Here is a 26,280-nt window from a genome sequence, read left to right as displayed (position 1 = left end):
AGATTCCAACTATTGAAATATGCTGTATAGTTCAAGACTTACGGTAATTTGCAAACATCACTTCACATCATAATGGCAGTTACACATTCCATCTTAAAGATCTAAAAAAGTTTTTTGGGGAATGTCCGACGGGCCAGATTGAAAAGTTTAACGGGCCTTAATTTGCCCAGAGGTCTGCTTTATGGTCTGTAGTTTTGCCCGCACCCAATCTTCTGAGTTTTCTGTCTTGAAGGGTAAAACCTTTTTTTATTTCATCGTGCTGAAACATCCCTCCCTACAAATTATGCGAAACCTCTCAGAGAAATTAAACCAATAATCCTGATGACCAACAAGAGATGTGAACAAAAACACAACCTCTTAAGTGGGGTTAAAATAACGCGAGTCGCTATTTCGGTTTATTTACTCACCGTCATCATAGTCTTCTTCATCCTCTGAAGTGTTGTTAATATAGTCCGAGCTGGAGTCATCATCCAGGCTGTCAGCTCCATCATGGACGTCCACTTGGTTGTGCTTAGGATCAAGTTCAGGCGCCTGTGGGGTTGGTGGTCGCTGGTTCTCTAATTCTGCATCTGTTTGACTGTCGTATCGCTTCAGTTCAACATTTGCAATTGTGTCTTCTACTGGACAGCTCGGAACCACGTCCTCACACTTGGGAGAGGAATATTGTGCCTTACAGGTGCGGGGAAGGGGCTTTGGAACATGTGATTCCTTCGGGTAGCGGGTCGGGCGCTGCCGACCAGAGAGGGCTTTCACATCACATGACTCCGTATGATGAGGTGTGGGGCAGGGAGTGGGGACCGGAGGAGCCATAGTGTGTGCTCCGCTGGTCCCTGGCCTCTTCCTTTGAGCCATGTTCAGTGGTTTACAAGCCATGCATTGTTATTGTTGGTTCCTAAGCAACAAAGAAACACACAATGAATGAGCAGAGTCCACGTCAAGAATATTTCTTGGAACAGATTTGTGTTGGAAAAGGACTGAAATAAATAAACGTCAATGTATGTATGGTTCCAATAGGGCAGGGGTCAGGAATCTTTTTGGCTGACAGAGCCATGAAAGCCAAATATTTTAAAATGTATTTCCGTGGGAGACATTTAATATTTTTGAACACCGAATACAACTAAAAGCATGCATTTTTAAGTAAGACCAACATTTTTAGAGTATAATAATGATCTCATTGTTTTTAATAACATTGTGATTCGGAAGTTGACCAATAATAGATAAACTACATCTTACCATTAATGCGACTTATTGAACTGGTGCGGTAAAAAACGGACAAATGTATTAAAATGCTTGAGAATGTTTTATATTTTGAACGTTATTTTTAACACTGCGATTACCAGCAGAATTATTAATTACTTATCCTGTTAAATAGTGTCAGCTAAGATTTATCTGAGATCCAGATGCAGTCATCAAAAGAGCCACAACTGGCTCTATAGACATAGGTTCCCTACCTCTGCAATAAGGTATTCTCTATGATAAATACCGTCTTTTCCAGACTACAAATTGCTACTTTTTTCCCAAGCTTTGCACACTGCGGCTTACATAATGGTGCGTCTAATATATGCCTTTTTCTTCGCTAATGACCATAATGTTTTGTATATAACAAACTTACATAGTAGTAACACCAATAAAGATGTGTTATTTTGTGCCATGGCGCCATTTATTTGTACGAGTTCGCTCACTGCAGCTTGAAAGTCTACAGTATTTTCTTCTGTTCGCATAAGTTGCGTTCCGTGTACTAGTCGTCCATAGCGTTCTACTTGTATGGTTTCTCCCTTTAGTGTATCATTCCAGGCAACGTTTGCAAGTTTTTAAATATAACTAAAACAATTCTTATTAACTAAACTGTCACGTGTTAGATTAGTTAATAAGAATTGTTTTAATCAAGCTAGCGTCATTAGCATTAGCTAATATACGAACATATTTACAAGTGTCTGTGTTAATATTTTGAACTTACAATGGCATTTTTCGTATTATTTCAGTTTTACTAATTCCTTACTAAATTTACCAAAACGTCACTGTGGAGTTTTTGAGTCTTTTTGGCTGATGGGAGCGCTAGCTTCTGTAGTTATTGGGTCCACGATAATGACTTTTCTGTTTTGTTTTACTGCCGTGTAACAGGCACCGGCTGGAAACAATTTAAAATCTTTCAGTGTAAATATCTCATTTCACAACTCATGTACAGTATCTGCGACTTAAGTGGCAGAATATGTAACGATGTATTTTTAATTTAAAATGTAGTGGGTGCAACTTATGGTGCGCTCTATTGTTAATTTCGTAGGTCTGTTAATGTCAACTAGTGTTCTTAACTTCATCATTATCGCAAAGCAACAAACTGTAACTACAGCATTAAAACTGCACATATTGACTTCCTGTTCAGTGCAAATGTCTGAATGTATTAACCTGGATTCTACCACAGCAAATAACAAAATGCATCCATTATTTTTTAATAGTTCTTTTTAAATTGTTAGTCACCGAAAGAACGATTTGTGCATGTATATTTTAGCGAAGACATACAACAAAATCACCACAGCAGCTTTGGTAGATAAGAGTACACAATATAATAATTAAAATAGTATATGAGAACATTTAATTTAAATAAAAAATATGCAAAAAAGGAGGAAAACAGGGTCATCGAATTGTTCAAAAATCCTATATTATCACCTATTTGTATTTCTCTAACCAAAGCAAATGCTCGTTTTAGTTCCGGTTATACCAACACTGTGTCCGTGTTAGTAAAATGTCTGTGTGGTTGAACCAAAAATGTAGTCTTCTGGGATTTACTCTACTCACTTTTATTATTTTTCAGTGGTTTCCTACTTTTATAAAGTGGGTTGTCAGAATAACTTTGGGAACCAGTGCTACAGAAGACCTTAAAAAGTTGTGCAGGGAAAAAGAATAACAGGTCTTACAGAGGTTAGGTCTTACACCTAACATCCAATGTAATGATACCAAGTACAGTAGTGCATCTAGTGGCTACTACTCTTATTAAATCAATATTTTTTGGCATCACTACTTCTTTTGTTTTTTGATTTTGTTTTTATTTATATGAAGTTTATAAAAGTCAGGCAATATGTCCCTGCACACGAGGACTTTGAATATGACCAATGTATGATCCTGTAACGACTTGGTATCAGATTGATACCTAAATTTGGGGTATCATCCTAAACTAATGTAAAGTATTTAACAACAGAAGAATAAGTGATTATTACATTTTAACAGAAATGTAGATAGAACATGTAAAAAGAGAAAGTAAGCAGATATTAACAGTAAATGAACAAGTAGATTAATAATTCATTTTCTACCACTTGTCCTTAATAATGTTGACAAAATAATGGAATGGAAAATAACACAATATGTTACTGCATAAGTCAGCAGCTACATTAGGAGCCTTTGTTTGCTTACTCACTAATAAAAGATAAGTTGTCTTGTATGGTCAATATTGTATTTAAAGACAAACTTGGAATAAGAAACATATGTTAAATGCACCGTAAGATTTTTTGTTAAAATAAAGCCAATAATGCAATTTTTTTGTAGTCCCCTTTATTTAAAAAAGTACCGAAATAATTTTGGTACCGGTTCTAAAATATTTGTATTGTGACGATACAAGACGCTAACACTACTTGGACAAACTGACTGAAATTCATCGCCAGGAATGTTCCAGATAGTTTGGGTCATTCTGCAGTCTAAAAAAAAAATAAATAATCCGATTGATAATAATGTTGGATTAGTCTGCATAACAGTGTTAATGTCATCATCGTAAATATACAGTCACATGTCTCTGTATCATTCAGAAGAGGACCCAGATCTCATACTAATAGATCCAATCAAAACAAGTCGACCGTAGAAGTTGTCAAGAGGATACAATACATTATTCATATTAAAAAGAAATCCATGCGTGTAAACCGGCATGGGTCCACACAAGCAAGCGCTCGCACTGCCAGCAATCATTTTGTAGTTTTATTTTCTGTCAGGCGCACCCTTATGAACCCTGTCATTTTGTTTTGTCCGTGAGCTTTCAATACATACATCATTATAATATGAATCATTATTGAAGATTACAGTTATTAGGGATAAATACATCAACTCAAACACTACCCAGTAATAGACGAATACAGAAAAAGACCGATAGGTCAAAAGTGCTAAGAGTAAGAACAAGAACTGTAATTCCCGAGCATGACCAAATACCTGAATAAACCAGAAATCTTTTTCTAATTATCAAATAATTCTGAATGCCCACAGCGTGTTAAAATCAAGCAAACGAGAATTGAGTGAACCTCTTACCTGAGGTCCTGAAATCTGATGTGGCGTTCAATGGCACTATCCTTAACAAGGTCCCAGTGTTCTCTCCCTCCAGTCTCTCTTTGCTCCTCCCTTCCCCCACCAGCTGCTACACAGCATGCACCTCTCTGACTCCACCCGCCCTATTTCTCCATATTATATTCCAGCTTGTTGAAACCCCTCCTCATCGGACCTCCCTGAGCAGAGCGTAATAATCGGTAACTACGGGTAACTGCATCTCAGGGTGTGTACAGTATCTCCTTAGACTTCCTCTTTATTGGACTCCAATATTGCTTTTGGTTTTCCGTCGCTGATGCAAGATTTGATGTTTTAATTCAATGTGTTTTGACGTACTTGTATTCAATCAGGTGCAAAGAGAACTGCTGCATGTTTGAATATACATCAAATCTACATATGTACAAATAATGAGGCATGTTATACAGTATATATACTATAGAATGATTACATCGATATTTTTACTCTTAAATCTTTAGTTATTTATTTTGTGGTTTATAAAGTCTGGAAAAGTGTCTCTCGACATAAGAAAACTTTAATTATGACCAATGTATGACCCTGTAACTACTTGGTATTGGATTGATACTAAAATGTGTAGTATCACCTAAAACTAATGTAACGTATCCAGAAAAAAGAATAGGTGCGTATTATATTTTCACAGAAGTGTAGATAGAACACATAAGCAGATATTAACAGTAGATGAACAAGTAGATCCATGTTCTACAGCTAGTCCCTCGTAGTTTTGACGAAACAATAGAATGGGAAATGACACAATATGTTGCTGCAATTTCCCAAACCACCGTTCCACGGTTCCGGTACCAGTTCGTGACAAATTTTCTACCCGGTCGCGCGGGGCCATTAAATAATTTATAACTGACCACATTTTCTCCTACTTAACTTTTGCCAGTGCCACCGGACACACCAAACCGACCCCAGACAATGGAACTCAGTCGCCATCTCTCCTCCTCCCGCACGCTCAGCATCGGCTCTCCACAGGGCTGTGTGCTGAGCCCCTTTGCTGTATTCCCTCTAAACCAGGCCTAGGCAATTATTTTGACTCGGGGCCACATTTGGAGAATAAAAAATGTGTCTGGGGGCTGGTATATCTATTTTTAGGAACACTATTACAAAACCTCACAATGTCTGATTGAATGCCAAAAACGTTATGACAGACCGCCTTAAAATACAAAAATGTATCTATCCATCCATTTTCTATTGCTTATTCCCTTTGGGGTCGCAGGGGGCGCTGGTGCCTATCTCAGCTACAATCGGGCGGAAGGCACGGTACACCCTGGACAAGTCGCCACCTCACCACAGAACGAAAATGTAACTTTTATATTTTTATATGAACGATAAAACACTGAATATTGACAACATATAAATGTCACACCTCCTTTCGATTGACATATTTTACAATCAAGTGAAACGCAACAAAAATGCAACAAACAGTGAAATATGAACACGAATAATACACAATAAACCCACCTACAATCTGATATATCAGATATTTGCTGAATTTCCCCCAGGGATCAATAAAGTACTTTCTATTATATTCTATACATCACTAAGCTTTAGAACTGTTGTGAAAATCTCCTTCCGTGTCTGTAGAAACGCTTCCCGTCCACACTGCTTGGTGCCTCGTCTGAGCTGCTGTGACTTACATTACCATAGTAACTAATTAAATGACCATAGTAACTAATTAGATTACCATAGTAACTGGTATATCATCCATAAGCGCAGATTAATACACATCATAATGGCAGCTACACTTTCCATCTTAAAGATCTAAAAAAAAAATTATTTGGGAATGTCCGAGGGGTCAGATTGAAAAGCTCAATTGGCCGCATGTGGCCTCAGGGCTGAAAAGCTCGACGGGCCTTAATTTGCCCAGGTCTGCTCTAAACCCATGACTATAGTCCAGCCCACCCGGAAAACACCATCATGAAATTCGCCAATGACACAACGGTGGTTGGACCCATTGCAGGGGGGGGATGAGTCTGCATACAGAGATGAGGTCCTGAAACTTTCAGCGTGGTGTTCAGTGAATAACCTGACCCTGAACACCACTAAAACCAAGGAAGTCATCTTTGACTTCAGGAAAAACACTGCAGACCCCGCCATTCACTGTAATGATACCAAGTACAGTAGCGTATATAGTAGATACTACTATGATAACGTCAATATTTTTTGGCATCACATCTTTCGTTTTTGGGGATAGGTTGATTGGCAACACTAAATTGGCCCTAGTGTGTGAGTGTGAATATTGTCTGTCTATCAGTGTTGGCCCTGTGATGAGGTGGCGACTTGTCCAGGGTGTACCCCGCCTTCCGCCCGATTGTAGCTGAGATAGACGCCAGCGCCCCCCGCCACCCCAAAAGGGAACAAGCGGTAGAAAATGGATGGATGGATGTTTATAAACTCAGGATATATGTCCCTGGACACATGAGGACTTTGAATAAGACCAATGTATGATACTTTAACCAATTGGTATCGGATTGATACCTACATTTGTGGTTTCATCCAAAACTAAATAATAGAATGATAAATGACAATATGCTACTGCATATGTCAGCAGCTAAATTAGGAGTCTTTGTTTGCTTACTTACTACTAATAGACAAGTCGTCTTGTACGTTCATAATTTAGTTAATGACAAAAATTGCAAAAGGAAACATATGTTTAATGTACTGTAAGATATTTTCTTAAAATAAAGCCAATACTGCGGTTTTTTGTGGTCTCCTTTATTTAGAAAAGTACCGAAAAGTATCGAATTATTTTGGTACTAGTACCAAAATATTGGTGCCGGTACCACAACACTAATACGGACACAACTTAAGTGTGAATTTCATGTAAGTAACTATTGTTTTTTCAGGAAATTTAAAAGCATACTGAAATGAGATTTTCTTATTTAAACGGGGGTAGCAGGTCCATTCTATGTGTCGTACTTGATCATTTCGCAATATTGCCATATTTTTGCTGAAAGCATTTAGTAGAGAACATCCACGATAAAGTTCGCAACTTTCGGTGCTAAGAGAAAAGCCCTGCCTCTACCGGAAGTCGCAGGAGATGACGTCACATGTTGATGGCTCCTCACATATTCACATTGTTTTTAAGGGGAGCCTCCAACAAAAAGTACTATTCGGACCGAGAAAAGGACAATTTCCCCATTAATTTGAGCGAGGATGAAAGATTTGTGTTTGAGGATATTGATAGCGACTGACTAGAAAAAAAAACAAAAAACGATTGCATTGGGACGGATTCAGATGTTTTTAGAGACATTTACTAGGATAATTTTGGGAAATCCCTTTATCTTTCTATTGTGTTGCTAGTGTTTTAGTGAGTTTAAAAGTACCTGATAGTCGGAAGTGTACGTCCACGGGTGTGTTGACGCGCAGTGTCTCAGGTAAGTCGACGGCAACTGTATGGGCCGCACAAGCTCAGCTGATATCCGGTAAGAAGCGACTTTTTACCACAATTATCTCACCGAAACCTGCTGGTTGACATTCGGTTGGGATACATGTTCGCTTGACCGCTTTGATCCATAGTAAAGTTTCACCTCTGTGAATTTTAAACAAGGAATCACCGTGTGTTTGTGTGGCTAAAGGCTAAAGCTTCCCAACTCCATCTTTCTACTTTGACTTCTCCAACATTAATTGAACAAATTGCAAAGGATTCAGTAACACAGATCTCCAAAATACTGTGTATTTATGCGGTTAAAGCAGACGACTTTTAGCTGTGTGTGTGTGCACCGCTCATATTTCCGAACAGCCCGTGACGTCAAGCGTACATGTCATCATTACGCGACGTTTTCAAGAAAAAAAGTCCTGGGAAATTTAAAATTGCAATTTAGTAAACTAAAAAGGCCGTATTGGCATGTGTTGCAGTGTTAATACTTCATCATTGATATATAAACTATCAGATTGCGTGGTGGGTATGAGTGGGTGTCAGTAGGCCTTTAAACTAAAAGTATTGTTAGCATAAGGAGTTCCACAAATATGTAAAAAATATAACATTTCTGAAAGATTTCAATGATCCTATTTCATGGTAAAGTAACATTTTAGGAAATACGGGCAGTGTTCAAGGTAGTTTAATAATAATCATTTTTTAATCCTTATTTTTTAAGTATATGTCAAGCTGTAAGTGAGAAAGATAAACATTTGTTTCTACTTCTTACCAACAGAAGAGTCCTAAAATATCGACAGTGAAACACAATGCTTTTTTTAATCAGTAAAAAAAATAAATAAATGGATGTCACTTACATACTTGGTCATTACTAATAGCCCGACACCAGCCTGCCTGCCAGCAGAATCCCAATTGTCTTCTTTGAGCAGCAGCTGGGGAACACTTGAGCCAAGCTATCATCTCGGACAAACCTATTTGTGTCTGCCACAAAATGCTTCAGCTAGAGTGAGATGAAGGTTTAAATTATCCTCAGACACTCCCCTTGTTTTGCAGATACGTGTGTGCAAGGCTGAAGAAGTAGGAGATGCTGAGAAACCGTGCAAGAGCGGCAGATGGCTTAGTTGGATTGTGGACCATGAGAATGCTCATGTATTGGCCTTGAAATTGAAGGCATGACCTCTGTTCAAGCCAGTGAGTGAGGTGGTTAATTCAGCTAAAAAAAATGGTTTGATATTAATAAGTTATTAAATGATAAGAAAACTAAATTTATGGTGATTAGTGGTGCAAGGACAAATTGTGAAGCAAAATTAAAATTAAATCAAGTGGGAATTGATAGAGTATATGAAACTAAATTCTTGGGAATAATAATTGATCATAAACTGTGTTGGAAACTGCATATTGAATATATGAAGGGAAAAATATACAAATCTATTGCTATTCTTTATAAAGTAAGACACATGCTGAATAAGAAATGCCTGCATATGTTGTATTATTCTTTTATTTTTCCATAGTTAACGTATTATGTTGAAATTTGGGGAAATGTTTATAAAACAAACATAGACCCAATAATAAAACTTCAAAAAAGGGCCATTAGAATAATGCACAAAGCGTGTTACTATGAACATACCAATCCATTATTTATGAGTTCAAATGTATTAAAATTTTCAGACATTGTGTTTTTTAAAACAATGGAAATTATGTTTCAGGTAAAGAACAACAGCCTTCCAGCTTGTATTCTCAGGCTATTTAATTTAAGAGGAGAAAACTATAATTTACGGGGGAAATTGATTTTTGAAATAGGTAAAGCGAGAACAAATATAAAATACAAAATGTATTACAGTTTTAAGAGTTAAATGGTGGAACAAGCTCAGTGATGAGCTGAAGACATGCACTTCTTTGGTAAGGTTTAAGAAAACATTGAATGGTGAAATAATTGAAAATTATAAAATATAGTAACAATTACTTTCATCCCATTGATTTTTTTTATTTATTTTTTTATTCTCTTTAAACGATGTTCCAGGCAATCTTATCTTCATTGAAGGTATAGGATAGGCAAATATAAGCTTTGACTTCAGCCTATTCCTTTTTTGGTCATTATTTTTCTTTTCTTTTGTGTATGATTTTATACATATAACATGTACTGTAAAACTGATCACACAAAAAGGTTGATTGATTATATGACCGAAATAAACGTATTTCATTCATTCATTCATTTGGTTTGGACGAGAACAACAAGAAAGTATTAGGACAGAGGAGGTAAGATGTGGAAACAATCACCAATTTTGGTCTTTGGAATGGGGTCATCTATTGTTGTAAATTGGTATGAGTCTTTATCTGCCAACAATGTCTCAAAAAATTAGTTTCTTTACTTTTTAACTGCCTAGGGATGTTTCAATCAATCGGACCACCAACCGATATCGGATGGCATTTGCCGATTAATGTCTTTTAATGCCAGTCACAATAAATTAATAATAATCACATCCATTACGTCATATAAACTGCATTTTTAGTATAATAATGTAATATAATCACCGGAGGAAGAGGCTTAACATGTTAAAGACAGAGAGAAAAAAAAGTCAGAGGTACCAATGATTGTCACACACACACACAGACACACACACACAAAGTGTGGTGAGATTATCTTCTGTATTTGACCCATCACCCTCAACCCCTGAGAGGTGAGGGGAGCAGTGAGCAGCATCGGTGGCCACGCCCGGGAATCATTTTGGTGATTTAACCCCCAATTAAACTCTGTGCTAAGTGCCAAGCAGGGAGGCAATGGGTCCCATTTTTATAGTATTTGGTTTGACTCGACCGGGGTTTGAACTCACGACCAACCGATCTCAGGGCGGACACTCTAACCACTAGGCCACTGAGCAGGCATGCACCGTGAATGTGTTAGAATCCCTCCCCCAGCCGGGCCACGGGACAAATTATCAAGCGTTGACTGGTCCGCAGCTACAAAAAGGTTGGGGACCACTTTGTTAGATCACAATCGAAGCAGTACCATCAGTACCATCACAGAAAAAGGAGACAACATCTGGCAATCATACATTATTGCAGGGAAACGGCTTCCAAGATCATCAAATTCTGATTTCAAATATGGCTTCCTAAAATCAAAAAAATGTTATTTTAAAAAAATGATCAATGGGCAACATCATCCACATTTCTGAGCTTGTAACGATGAGAAGGATGGGGAACGATTGATTGAAAAAAAATAGACCCTCACCATGGTTTCTACTTTTTATTTGGCGCAGCGCTGATATGCCGATTCAATAATCACTCAACTCAACAATAAAAGTAAGGTATAGGATTGCCGCGGTAATGTAACTGCGAACGGGAACACATAATTGGTCAATAAATCAGAACCCGATGTTGAACGCAGGATATCAGGGAAATGTACTTAAAGGCTTACTGAAACCCACTACTACCGACCACGCAGTCTGATAGTTTATATATCAATAATGAAATCTTAACATTGCAACACATGCCAATATAGTTTACCTAATTGCAATTTTAAATTTCGCGCCGAACTATCCTGATAAAATGTCGCGGTATGATGACGTGTGCGCGTGATGTCACGCATTGTAGAGGACATTTAGTTACCACACCGATTCCAGCTATAAGTCGTCTGCTTTCATCACATAATTCCACAGTATTCTGGACTCTTTGTTGCTGAATCTTTTGCAATTTGTTCAATGAATAATAGAGACGTCAAAGAAGAAAGCTGTAGGTGGGAAGTAGTGTATTGCAGCCGCCTTTAGCAACATAAACACAGCCAGTGTTTCATTGTTTACATTCCCGAAAGATGACGGTGCAGCTTTACAATGGAACAGAGCGGCCATGCGAACACGGTTGTATTAGACCACACACACAAAGTCCTGTGTATTATGCAGCGATCATTTCAAAAGATCGTGTTTTGAAGAGGGTCCCTTGCGAAGGGCAGAGATGGGTATCGCCACCATTGGTCGACTGGTGCTGAAGAAAGGTGCGGGGCCGACCTTCAGGTTGTACAGGTACAACCATAAATTCTCACTAAAACACTAATAACACAAAACGCAGATAAGGGATTTTCCAGAATTATCCTCGTAAATTTGTCTAATAACATCAGAATCGCTCCCACTGTATAGTCTTTTTTTTTTCTCTTTTTCTAGTCCTTCACTCTCACTTTCCTCATCCACAAATCTTTCATCCTCGCTCAAATTAATGGGGAAATCGTTGTTTTCTCTGTCCGAAACGCTCTCGTTGCTGGTGCCCATGATTGTAAACGATGTGAGGAGCTACACAACCCGTGACGTCACGGGCACATCGTCTAATACTTCCGGTACAGGCAAGGCTTTTTTATTAGCACCAAAAGTTGCGAACTTTATCGTGGACTTTCTCTACTAAATCCTTTCAGCAAAAATATGGCAATATCGCGAAATGATCAAGTATGACACATAGAATGGACCTGCTATCCCCGTTAAAATCAGAAAATCTCATTTCAGTAGGCCTTTAAATGTGAGTGAAATGCTGTCTTTGTGAGGAGAAGGAATATTTGGTGGGGAAATAATGTGTCCTGGACTGCTCATTCATCCTCGAAACATTCAACTTCCCCTCGCTGAACTAAACAATTTCAAGACGGCCACTTGAAACAGTTACTAAACTACTAAGCTAAAGCTAACAAGAACAAGCAATACACCCACAACACATCTCATCTGCTTGTGTTGTTGTGAACGACATCATCGATGTAAGATCAATGTACAAACAGGACAGCAGTCACAACTAGAGAGGCTCACTCTTTTTTTTTTTTTTTTTTAACAGCCTTAAATCGTTTGTACACGTCCAGCTCAGAACAGCAGCACACTTCCCCCACTTCAAAATAACAGCGCTGTGCACAACATCCGGTCTGACTGCGTTAACAAAATAAAAGTTTCAAAAAAGTACCTTACACAAGTGTAGTATACTTAATGCACTTATTGATACATTTACACAATTATTATGCTTTGACCTAAAATACTGGTCAACATTTTCTAAAGATGTATTGCACCAATAAATGAGAGAATTATTGCATTTATTCAACAAACATTTTAGTTTTAATTTTTTCCATTACAAAAAAAGCACAGACTTTTTGGTGGCAAAATATCTAAAAAGTAAAAAAATTGTAATTCAAAAAAATTTTTCACAGAAAAATACAATGTAATTGTTTTTTTTATATTATTATTCATACTCAAATGTATTGTTGCTATTATCAATATTTTGCATTTTGTCGTTTATTCATTACTAATGTATATCCATTTTTCTTTTAAATTCTATTTAAAATAGATTTTTGGGGCGATCATAGCTCGGTTGGTAGAGCAGCCGTGCCAGCAACTTGAGGGTTCCAGGTTCCATTCCCGCCTTCGCCATCCTAGTCACTGCCGTCGTGTCTTTGGGCAAGACACTTCACCCACCTGCTCCCAGTGCCACCCACACTGTTTTAAATGTAACTTAGATATTGGCTTTCACTATGTAAAACGCTTTGAGTCACGAGAGAAAAGCGCTATATAAATATAAATTCACTTCACTAAATACTTATTTGTTCAAATTGACAAATATTTGTGTTATTAATTGTGATTTAAATATCAATCAAGATAATCATCAAACGTCTGCGGCGCACTCATTGTGATGCAGAATCCCTCGTATATCGCACTTAATTGGTTCTGTGTCTGACTGGTATTTTTTTTTCTCAAAGTAGGAACTATTCATTATAAATTGAAAATTCTTATAGGTAGAGCATAAAAAAAATGTTTAAGACCCATCCATCCATCCATCCTTTTCTACCGCTTGTCTCTTTTGGGTTCGCGGGGGATGCTGAGCCTATGTCAGCTGCATTCGGGTGGACAACGTTCCCACTAAGGTACGCGCCTGTGCAATTATACACTTCTCAAGCGTCCTCTGCGCACGGCAAATTTAGGGTGCGCACAAAATCGAATAAAAAGATAAGCGCATAACAGTGTGCACGTCTGCCGTAGTTCACAAGTGCGCTACTGAATGCGCAAGGAGTTTTGGCGTTTGCTCACATATATGAAAAAATGGAGGGAAAATTTACTCTGGGCAAGTCGCCACCTCATCACAGGCCAACACAGACAGACAAAATGCAGACACTAGGGGAGAACATGCAAACTTCCCATAGAAAGATCCCGAGCCCGGAATTGAACCCAGGACTACTCAGGACCTTCATATTGTGAGGCACGTGCACCAACCCCTGTACCCCCATGCTGGCCATGTTTAAGAACCATTTTATATATATATATATATATATATATATATGTATGTATGTATGTATGTATGTATGTATGTATGTATATATATACACAGTGTATGTATATATATATATATATATATATGTATATACATATATACTGTATAAATATTTTTATATTACGAGAGCCCTTTAGACATTAAATAATGCACACATAGTCACCTTTACACTCAAAGTAATGCTCACTGAGGCTGAACCAATCAGTGGCCACGTTACTGGACAGCGCACTTGGATTGCTTTGGCCTCATCGAGTGGCCAATACTACCATAGGAGTGATATTTTCAGAGGACTTAGCCATTGTTTATGATTGACAATGCTTGATATGCATTGCAAAATTATTAAACCCCCACCCCCACCCAATTTCTCTCACGCAAGATCCACTCAGGAATCGCTCCCCTACTCTAGAAAATGCTTAAAAATGTATATTTTTGACCCCCAAAAATCTGTGCTCGAGTGAAGCCGCAAACTTCAAAGTACGATGTGGCGGGGGGACGACATATAGACTTTTAAAACTCCTGACCTCAATCAGTAAAGCATAAAAGACTGTGGTGTCAACAGGAACTCAATTTGTTTGTGGGTGTGTATTTACTGGGGTTTCCCAGTCCACTAGTTTTGCTGTAGCCTGGGGATCACAATGAATCAGTCAAAATAACCAAGAGACCTCCCTTAGCATAGGAGACATCAGCACAAATACCACAAAATACTAGTCGTATCCTCATGTGCAGAGTCTGTAAGGATTCAGTATTATGTACCAGTGTGATGTCCCATTTCTAGTATAGGGGCTTTGGCTTCCAGACCGTAAATTTACCTCTGCAGGTTGGAGACGACGGACATAAATAGTGGAAGAAAATGGTTATTTCATGCACAGTTCAAGGCCAGTCTTGTCAGGCATTTTATCAAAGAATCAATGTCTATAAAATCTACTCAGCTGAGCCCGCGGCCACTGCTCAGATTTTTCATGCGGGACAGAAGTTTCTGAGCTAGTTTAAACCATCAGGATCAATGTGACACTTAATATTTGTTGAGTAGGAACGAAGATGCCTGAAGTTTTCAACTGTAAAACAAATAATTCAGTAATGTGTAGAAAGTTTAAATAAGCGAACGTGTGGCCGTAAAACCGAGGCATTGTCTGTAGCGTTGGTTTTCTGTAAGGTTGTATCTCTCATAAACACAATCATAAATAGAAACAAAATGACAGTTGTCAGCTGTTAGCATATATTACCTCGATCAAACATGGCGCAAAATGTCTGTTCCAAGATACTGCGGTAGTAAATAGTAGGGATGCAGTGGTACTAGGTATAATCCTGCACGGGACAATCCGCCTTCATTAAAAAAAAGGACAGTGGGATATTAAGTCGGATGATTTAAAAAAATTAATAGTGATCATTTTTTTGGCCCTATTGCCCAGCTTTATTACATATTATTGTATTGGTCAATATCACTCATGGATAGGGTTGTACGGTATACTGGTATTGGTATAGTACTAATGAATCATTTTCGGTACTTTACCGCCTCTGAAAAGTACTGGTGTGCCCCTCGGGACGATGAATAGCTAAACATGTTTCACTATACACCGTAGCTCACTGGCGTCAAAATGTAAACAAAACGTCATTGGTGGATCTACACCTGACATCCACTATAATGATACCATGTACAGTAGCGTATCTCGTCGATACTACCATGATTATGTCTATTTTTTGGCATCACAACATCTTCTTTCATTGTTTTTAAAATGTTTATTATGTTTATAAACTCAGGAAATATGTCCCTGGACACATGACTTTGAATATGACCAAAGTATGATCCTAACGCAGGAGTCGGGAACCTTTTTGGCTGAGAGAGCCATGAAAGCCAAATATTTTAAAATGTATTTCCGTGAGATCCACATAATATTTTTTAACACCGAATACAACTAAATTCTTGCATTTTTTAAATTAAGACCACCATTTTTAGAGTATAATAAGTCTCTTATTCTTTTTAATAGCATTGTTAGTCTGAAACTAACCAATAAAAAATAAAATACTTTTTACCATTAATGCGACATGTTGAACAGGTGCGGTAGGAAACGGATGGATGGATTAAAATGCTTGAGAATGTTTTATGTTTTGAACATTATTTTTAACACATTGATTACTAGCGTAATTATTCATTAATTATCGTGTTAAGCAATGTCAGCTAAGATTTATCTGAGAGCCAGATGCAGTCATCAAAAGAGCCACAGGTTCCCTACCCCTGCTGTAATGACTTGGTCTCGGATTGATACCTTAATGTGTGGTATCATCCAAAACTTATGTAAATTATCAAACAACCGAAGAATAAGTGATTATTACTTGTTAACATAAGTGTAGATAGAACATGTTGAAAGAGAAAGTAAGCAAATATTAACAGTAAATGAACAAGTAAATTAATAATACATTTTCTACCACTTGTCTTTAATAATTTTGGCAAAATAATAGAATGGAAATTGACATATGTTACTGCATACATCAGTAGCTAAACTGGAGCCTTTGTTTGCTTACTTACTAATAAATGCTAAGTTGTTTTGTATGTTCACTATTTTATTTAAGGACAAACATGCAATAAGAAACATATGTTTAATATACTGGAACATTTTTTGTTAAAATAAAGCCAATAATGCAATTTTTTGTGGCCCCCTTTATTTAGAAAAGTACTGAAAAGTATCAAAATAATTTTGGTACTGGTACCATAATATTGGTATATGGACAACAATAGTCCAGAATTTTGGTGGTCTTGGACCCAAGTAGGAACCGGTACTAAAAAAAAAAAAGGTACTCTGCATCAATCCCTAGGTACCACTGTATTATTGTTCACAAAAGTGTGAATATAAGGGCACAGAATTTTGCACCTGGATCTGGCAAGAATGACACAAAAAGCACAACCTGTCAGGCTAGCCACTGAAAGTTTGTTTGTGTTTTAGTTTCTCCTCTGTGTGTTTAGTATTTCCTGTCCTTTGTTCCTGTCAAGTGCTCTTATTTTGTCAGCTTCCTGTCTTGTTTCCTGGGTGCTGTGTTCCCACTCAGCTGCGGCTGATTGGCACCTGGCCACACCTGTCACCAATCAGCTCGCTCCTATGTGTACCTGCTTTGTCTTGTGTCAGTGGCTGGATCATTGTATTGTCTTGTCGTTGCCACATGTCGTTCTTGTGTCTTTGCTACCTGTCTTGTCTGGCATTGTTACAGCTACTACCTGTCGTGCTACATTTTGTCCTGGTCGTCGTAGCGGTAAGCTGTTTTTGTTAGCCATTAGCTGTTTTCAGTTTTTCTGTTTGCTACCCACTAGCTTCCATGCTAAAGTTCCTTTTCATTTTTCTAGCTCCCAGTGCTAGCTCCCTTAGTTTGTTATTCCACCCACGTGCGTGCTTTTTGTTTATACCCTTTGTATGTTCTTATTCTAATATTTTATATTACATCATGTTTTCTCAATCAATGCATGCCTCCATCTCTGCATCTTGGGGTTCGACACCAAATAACTTTGACACAACCTATAGAGGCATTGATTTTTGGAATAATATACCACTCAATATTCGTCGAATAAAAGTTTAACCAGCCTTCAGAAAAATATTAAAAAGGTATTTACTGGTATGTTCACTATTTTATTTAATGACAAACCTGCAATAAGAAACATATGTTTAATTTACCTTAAGATTTTTTGTTAAAACATAGCCAGTAATGCATTTTTTGTGATCCCCTTTATTTAGAAAAGTACCGAAAAGTATCGAAATAATTTTGGTACTGGTACTGGCACCAAAACATTGGTATCGGGACAACACTACTGATGGTTGGATGATCGGTATCTGAAATCGGCATCATAAATCCCTCATTGGAACAGCCCTACGGAGGGTAACTGCAAAATAGTGCTTGCAAAAACAGTGATCACTGTTGCTAAATAACATTGCATGTGCTGTAAAATATTTTCACATCTTCTCCGAGTATTGTGGGTGTTCTGATGATCAGCTTATATTATGCATATTCATTAAAACAAAGACACTAAATGAATTGCGCTCTTTATTCTGCTCACTTAATAGACGCAATCCACTTTGCACAAGTTTAGTAGATCAACTTTGCGCATGCTATTTAAGTTAGTACGTGTTTTAGTACACACAAACCTTTATTAGATTCGGCCCGAAGGGTTTTATCTTCAGCTCTCTCATTGAGATTCAGCATTTGTACTCATTAAAGCCTCCCACTCACTTCAAGATGGCAACAAGGGAGGATTGTGTGAGACAGGAGAGTACCACAAACCAATGCTTAGCCTTCACTCCACAGTCCTTCTGCTAGCCAATGTCCAGCTTGGCACCACAAACACAACTAAAACCCTTGACTGTTTCCACAGCAACTTCAGGTTTTCGTGCCAGACTGACTGATCCAAGCCAATCAAATAGACCCTTCAGGAGAACAAACATAAAGGATTCAAATAATAGCGTCACGTTGCAAATACACGCCATTAGCAAGTTTCGGCATTTGATTTATCTACTCAAGAGAGTAAACTACTCCCTTTGTTTTGGTAAAATACCCCATCATCATTGAAGCATTTAATTTTTGTCTTAAATAAAAGGTGCCTACATGCACACTGACATACAGATCCAAGCAAAGCTAATCTTAAACTGTAATGCTTGTATACTCAATAGTAGTACATTGACATAGCATGCACATTTAATAGCAACAGCAACAACAACACTGTCTAATGCAGGGGTCACCAACCTTTTTGAAACCAAGAGCTACTTATTGGGTACTGAATAATGCGAAGAGCTACCAGTTTGATACACACTTAAATACATTGCGGGAAATAGCCAATTTAACTTTAATAAATAAATCTATACATGTATATATAAAAAAATGTGTATTTCTGTCCGTCATTCTATCGTACATTTTTTTTTCTTTTACGGAAGGTTTTTTGTAGCGAATGAATGATGAAAAAAACACTTATTTAGACGATTTAAGATTGGAGAAAACAGGAAAAAAAAAATGAAAATAAGATTTTGAAACATAGTTTATCTTCAATTTCAACTCTTTAAAATTCAAAATTCATATGAAAAAAATGAATATAAAAACTAGCTAATTCGAATCTTTTTGAAAAAAAAATAATAATAATTTATGGAACATCATTAGTAATTTTTCCTGATTAATATTAATTTTAGAATTTTGATGACGTTTTAAATAGGTTAAAATCCAATCTGCACTTTGTTATAATATATAACAAATTGGAACCAAGCTATATTTCTAACAAAGACAAATCACTATTTCTTCTATATTTTTCAGAACAAAAGTTTTAAAAGAAATTCAAAAGACTTTGAAAAAAGTTTTAGATTTGATTTTACAGATTTTCTAGATTTGCCAGAATACATTTTTTGAATTTTAATCATAAGTTTGAAGAAATATTTCACAAATATTCTTCGTCGAAAAAACAGAAGCTAAAATGAAAAATTATATTAAAATGTATTTATTATTCTTTACAATAATAAAAGAAAAAAATACTTGAACATTGATTTAAATTGTCAGGAAAGAAAAGGAAGGAATTTAAAAGGTAAAAAGGTATAGGCGTTTAAAAATACTAAAATCACTTTTAAGGTATTTCTTTCTCTAAATTTGTCTTTCTGAAAGTTATAAGAAGCAAAGTAAAAAAATGCATTTATTTAAACAAGTGAAGACCAAGTCTTTAAAATATTTTCTTGGATTTTCAAATTCTATTTCAGTTTTGTCTCTCATAAAATTAAAAATGTCGAGCAAAGCGAGACCAGGTTGCTAGTAAACAGGTAAAATGTAAAAAATAGAGGCAGCTCACTGGTAAGTGCTGCTATTTGAGCTATTTTTAGAACAGGCCAGCGGGCTACTCATCTGGTCCTTACGGGCTACCTGGTGCCCGCGGAAACCGTGTTGGTGACCCCTGGTCTAATGTTTGCTTAGCAACAGGACTAAATTGGGGACATCTAATAAACCCCCTGAATTTAAATATTTTGACAAACTGGTAATATTTATTAAGTATTTGTCTGAAAAAATAAAACACTGTAATTTGCTTTGAGCATAATTACCTGTTTATCAAAATAGATTATCATAATGATTTGAGATAACATCTACAAAACATCATGCTAAACCCACTGTTTTTACCTGTTGTTGTGTACCGTGTAAGCCCCAAAAATTTTAATTCAAACCATGGATGGTGTCAGGAGGGAAACGCATAATGATGCGCGTTTTGTCCACCCCAGGATGCAATGTACCAGTCGGACGAGACTTGCAGGTAAGGGCTTGGTTTAATATAAAAATATAGCCACACTGGTACAAAATAGACAGAAATAAACAAAAGAAAATGCATGCCGAACGCACGGTAAGCTAAGCTAAAACTTAGCACTGAGTCGAGAGTCCAAAGGTACGTGCTGAGCGCATGGGAAGCTAAGGGGATACTTAGCACAGAAACAAATAAAACATCCATGTGAGTGTTGCTTACCGCAAACAAAGGATCAAGGTCGAACAGAGGGAGAAGGCAGGCTTAAATACGGAAGTAATCAATAAACACAGGTGCGCGTCAAAAACAAGTAGCAGGTGGAGAAAATCAGAAACTATGGTAACAGAACAAAATAAGGAAGTGCAACCAGGAACCGAAGGAGTCCAAGACAAACAGAACACACAAAAAGGACTCAGAAACCAAAATTAAAATGTGATCCGAGCAGATGCATTAAGAAGATTTGTATAAAACCATTTTTTCTTGTTCAAATGAATTGTTTTAGATTTGCTAACTTACGTTGCTGTTAACGTCGGTGGATATCGCCACACATGGTAAATGTTGTGCGGGTGACGCTTGCGGGACTTCACTGTTTTCATTGTGTGTTAGCAGTCCAAACAAAAATATGTCCACAATGAGAAGCGACCACCTAAAATGCTCTGTTATGTGTTTTATTAACCTGTCACTACGCCTACCGTCAGCCTCATCTGACGAAGTAATTGTTGTGTTCCGTGGCAATGTAACTGTGGGGAAGTCTCTGTGTGTGTGCAAACTACTTTGAAGACAGCTGTTTGACCAATTTCGCTGACAATATACAGAATTTTTTTCCCAGAAACTACATTTAAATGGTATTTACAATGACGTCAAATAACTGTGTTTACAAACCCCGTTTCCATATGAGTTGGGAAATTGTGTTAGATGTAAATATAAACGGAATACATCCATCCATCCATTTCCTACCGCTTATTCCCTTTCGGGGTTGCGGGGGGCGCTGGCGCCTATCTCAGCTACAATCGGGTAGAATATGCTATAAAGACAACATATTTGATGTTCAAACTGATTAACATTTTTTTTTTTTGCAAATAATCATTAACTTTAGAATTTGATGCCAGCAACATGTGACAAAGAAGTTGGGAAAGGTGGGAATAAATACTGATAAAGTTGAAGATTGCTCATCAAACACATATTTGGAACATCCCACACGTGTGCAGGCTAATTGGGAACAGGTGGGTGCCATGATTGGGTATAAAAACAGCTTCCCAAAAAATGCTCAGTCCTTCACAAGAAAGGATGGGGCGAGGTACACCCCTTTGTCCACAACTGCGTGAGCAAATAGTCAAACAGTTTAAGAACAACGTTTCTCAAAGTGCAATTGCAAGAAATTCAGGGATTTAAACATCTACGGTCCATAATATCATCAAAAGCTTCAGAGAATCTGGAAAAATCCCTCCACGTAAGCGGCATGGCCGGAAACTAACATTGAATGACTGTGACCTTCGATCCCTCAGATGGCACTGTATAAAAAACGATATCAATCTCTAAAGGATATATCCACATGGGCTCAGGAACACTTCAGAAAACCACTGTCACTTAATACAGTTCGTCACTTTATCTGTAAGTGCAAGTTAAAGCTCTACTATGCAAAGCGAAAGCCATTTATCAACAACATCCAGAAACGCCGCCGGATTCTCTGGGCCCGAGATCATCTAAGATGGACTGATGCAAAGTGGAAAAGTGTTCTGTGGTCTGATAAGTCCAAATTACAAATTGTTTTTGGAAATATCCGACATTGTGTCATCCGGACCAAAGGGGAAGCGAACCATCCAGACTTTTATCGACACAAAATTCAAAAGCCAGCATCTGTGATGGTATGGGGGTGCATTAGAGCCCAAGGCATGGATAACTTACACATTTGTGAAGGCACCATTAATGCTGAAAGGTACATACAGGTTTTGGAACAACATATGCTGCCATCTAAGCCCGTCTCTTTCATGGACGCTCCTGCTTATTTCAGCAAGACAATGCCAAACCACATTAGGCACGTGTTACTACAGCGTGGCTTCGTAAAAAAAGATTGCGGGTACTTTCCTGGCCCGCCTGCAGTCCAGACCTGTCTCCCGTTGAAAATGTGTGGCACATTATGAAGCGTAAAATACGACAGCGGAGACCCTGGACTGTTGAATGACCGAATCTATACATAAAACAAGAATGGAAAATAATTCCACTTTAAGAGCTTCAAAGATTAGTTTCCTCAGTTCCCAAACGTTTATTGAGTGTTGTTAAAAGAAAAGGTGATGTGACACAGTGGTGAACATGCCCTTTCCCAACTACTTTGGCACGTGTTGCAGCCATGAAATTCTAAGTTGATTATTTGCAAAAAAAAAAAAAAGTTTATGAGTTTGAACATCAAATATCTTGTCTTTGTAGTGCATCATGTATTCCGTTTATATTTACTGTATATCGAACACAATTTCCCAACTCATATGGAAATGGGGTTTGTAGATTAACTATTATTAATGTTTTCTTGGCATTGTATATTAACTACTAATCACAGTGCCTTCGGACAGCATTCCCAGTGCTTTTCTTTTTTTCCACATTACATTCCAAAATGGAGTATATTCATTTGTGTCCTCAAAATTCTACAGACAATATCTCATAATTTAAAATGTGCTAAATTATTATAATTAAAAACAAAAATAAATCACTTGTTGCTCAATAATTGGTTGATGCCCCTTTGGCATCAATCACAGCCACAAGTCTTTTTTAAATCAATGTTACAAGCTTGGGACACATATTTTGGGGCAGTTTCACCCATTCTTTTTTGCAGCACCTCTTGAGCTCCATTAGATTGGATGTAAAGCGTTAGTTTTCATTCAGGAATGTCTCTGTCATTGCTGCATTCATCTTAGTCTATTTAGGGAGGTGACCAAGAACCCGATGTTCACTCTGGTAAGCATGGTGGGCCTCACAAAGTACGGCACTTTTAACTTTTATTGTCAATATCAGTTTCAATTCCAACACATTTTCTCTCTCATGCATACAGGTATTTTAATCTCACACACGACACTTCTCATTCTTCATCAACAGTCATTGTCCTGCACTTCAGGCACGGTAAATTTCTGTGTGGGGGGCGTGGCCTGCGGAGAAGCGGGGCGTGTCAGAACCAGCCTCGAGATAAGCGGCAGGTGCGTAAATGACACAGCTGTGAGTGTTTGTCTGCTCACCAGCTGCTCTGTTAAAAGGCAGCAGTGGGGAAGGAGAGGGGTTGTCGTTGGTGGATGGCAAAGCATGCCGAGAGAGAGAGCGAAATTGACGGACTGATCCAAAAGACGTGCTGAAAAAAAGCAACAGAAAAACCATTCGTGTGCTCAGGTGGGGAAAGAGCATCAGAAAAACCATTCCTGTGCACAGGTGGGGAAAGAGCGAGCGTGAGCGAGGGAAGAAATGGATATTGCTGAAATGGACAAAAAGGACATTTTATTGAAAAATTAAACACTGTTCAAAACCCTGAATGCAGCTGTCATGTCCGTGGTCCAGAGAACCCGGAAGCAATAGACTTCCACAATTTCGAAAAACGTGAACGCTTAGCAGGGCCATGCACATTACCACCAGAATGTTGTATACTTAAAATAGTTATGAACATTTTTAATTTTTTTTTAACTTATTAGCTCTCTAGTCCTATGTCCCGAACAGCCAAATAGCATTGTAGTAGCGTCCTCTGCCGCAACTTGGTCAGAAGCCTATTTTCACCAAGGTATTTTCTTCCGGTTTACAAGTAGAATGCCAATTAAAACTAATCTGATGATTGTGAATGATTAGTTCCAGTGTAGACACAGATGTCGATGTCGTAACTTCATGGGAGGAAAGTTGCTCCTTCTGGAGACACTTCCTCCATTCCTACAGTGAAGCATGGTGGTGGCAGTATAATGCTGTGGGAATATTTTTAATCAGCAGGAATTGGGAGACTGGTCAAGATTGAGGGAAATATGAATGCAGCAATATATAGAGACATCCTGGATAAAAACCAATGCTTCTCATCCAACCTAATGGAGCTTTAAAGGGCCTGCAAAGAGGAATGGGCGAAACAGTCCCAAAGATATGCTAAGATTTTTGCATCGTTTTCAAAAAGACTTGAAGCTCTAATTGCTGCCAGAGGTGCATCGACAAAGTATTGCGCAAAGGAGGTGAATACATATGTACATGTGATTAATTTTTATTTTATTTTAATACATTGTTAAAAAAAATCACATTTTTATTATGATTGTATTGTCTATAGAATGTTGAGAACAAAGATGTATTTATTCCATTTTGGAAAAAGGCTGTAACATAACAAAATGTGGAAAAAGTAAAGCATGGTGAATACTATACGGATGCACTGTATTTACAGAGATATACATATTCACTTGTACATTATCTCTTTGTCGGAGGGACAGGCAAATACAGGTGGTCTTTGGGTTTCGTTCCTGGACAGTGATGTATGTCTGATTCTAAACTCAAAATATACATAAAATAATTCCTAAGTGACTCGCACTATGCATGGATAACCCCCCCCCCCCACCCCCCACCCCCCCCCACACACACACACACACACACCCACCACCACCACCCCCCACCATGGACTTGACTCTCACTATTATGTTAGATCCACTATGGACTGGGCTTTCACAATTGTATGTTGGACCCACTCGACGTCCATCGCATCCGGTCTCCTCTAAAGGGGGGTGTCACCCACATCTGCGGTCCTCTCCAAGGTTTCTCATAGTCATTCACATTGACGTCCCCTTGGATTGGAAGTTTTTCCTTGCCCTTTTGTGGACTTTTGTGCAGCCCTTTTAAAATACTTGTGATTTAGGGCTATATAAATATATATTGATTGATCCAATCCAATCCACTTTATTTGTATAGAACAACAAAATGTTTCCAAAGTGCTGCACTCCAATATTAAAAACATTTAAGTACTATCCTGAGCTCCACCAATGACTGAATAAAAACAAAACAAAAAATAAATACATATAAAACCAATGTAAAACAATATAAAATAAATGTGATTAAAAATGATTTGATATTGATTGATTGATTGACCCTTTAAAAACATCTCTCTCCTGGACTGTAATCCACAACCAGTGTCATCTTTTCATCCAGCCCAAATGATTCTGCACTGCCTTCACTCCATTCCACCACTCTCTGGATTTTTCAAACCAAAATAATAGCAGCAGCTTGAAACTGCAGTGCCAGGTGACCTCTGGTTATTGACTGGAAGATTTATTTTTAGTATCATCTTTATCTCCCAAGTGTCATTTCAAATATCTGACCACAGCGAATCCAGCATGTACAAACCCCGTTTCCATATGAGTTTGGAAATTGTGTTGGATGTAAATATCAATCAATCAATCAATGTTTATTTATATAGCCCCAAATCACAAATGTCTCAAAGGACTGCACAAATCATTACGACTACAACATCCTCGGAAGAACCCACAAAAGGGCAAGGAAAACTCACACCCAGTGGGCAGAGAGAATTCACATCCAGTGGGACGCCAGTGACAATGGTGACTATGAGAAACCTTGGAGAGGACCTCAGATGTGGGCAACCCCCCCTCTCTAGGGGACCGAAAGCAATGGATGTCGAGCGGGTCTAACATGATACTGTGAAAGTTCAATCCATAGTGGCTCCAACACAGCCGCGAGAGTTCAGTTCAAATATGAATGGAATACAATGATTTGCAAATCCTTTTCAACATATATTCAGTTGAATGCACAACAAAGACAAGATATGTGATGTTCAAACTCATAAACTTTTTTTTTTTTTTCAAATAATTTAAAATTTCATGGCTGCAACACATGCCAAAGTAGTTGGGAAAGGGCATGTTCACCACTGTGTTATATCACCTTTTCTTTTAACAACACTCAATAAACGTTTGGGATCTGAGGAAACTAATTGTTAAAGCTTTGAAAGTGGAATTCTTTCCCATTCTTGTTTTATGTAGAGCTTCATTCGTTCAACAGTCCGGAGTCTCCGCTGTCGTATTTTTGATGGGAGACAAGTCTGGACTGCAGGCGGGCC

At 37.9% G+C, this 26,280-nt stretch overlaps 1 protein-coding gene across 3 annotated transcripts in view; it reads right to left on the bottom strand.

Annotated features, from left to right (window-relative positions):
* The window catches only part of apba2b (amyloid beta (A4) precursor protein-binding, family A, member 2b), a 188,378-nt gene that overhangs the window by 101,299 nt on the left and 60,799 nt on the right, over positions 1 to 26,280 (bottom strand). For 2 of the 3 annotated variants that reach the window (XM_061887063.1, XM_061887065.1), the window contains exon 3: positions 408 to 892. In XM_061887063.1, the coding sequence (XP_061743047.1) occupies positions 408 to 873 (466 nt within the window). In that variant the 5' untranslated portion in view covers positions 874 to 892. Of the gene's footprint in view, positions 1 to 407; positions 893 to 4,284; positions 4,411 to 26,280 lie in introns of those variants that run through there. The other variant, XM_061887064.1, reaches the window with a different exon arrangement.

The sequence above is a fragment of the Nerophis ophidion genome, linkage group LG25 (genome assembly GCF_033978795.1).
Source record: "Nerophis ophidion isolate RoL-2023_Sa linkage group LG25, RoL_Noph_v1.0, whole genome shotgun sequence".
Lineage (NCBI taxonomy): Eukaryota > Metazoa > Chordata > Actinopteri > Syngnathiformes > Syngnathidae > Nerophis > Nerophis ophidion.
The sequence above is the reverse complement of the archived record's forward strand: the minus strand, read 5'-3'. Positions and strand labels throughout refer to the sequence as shown.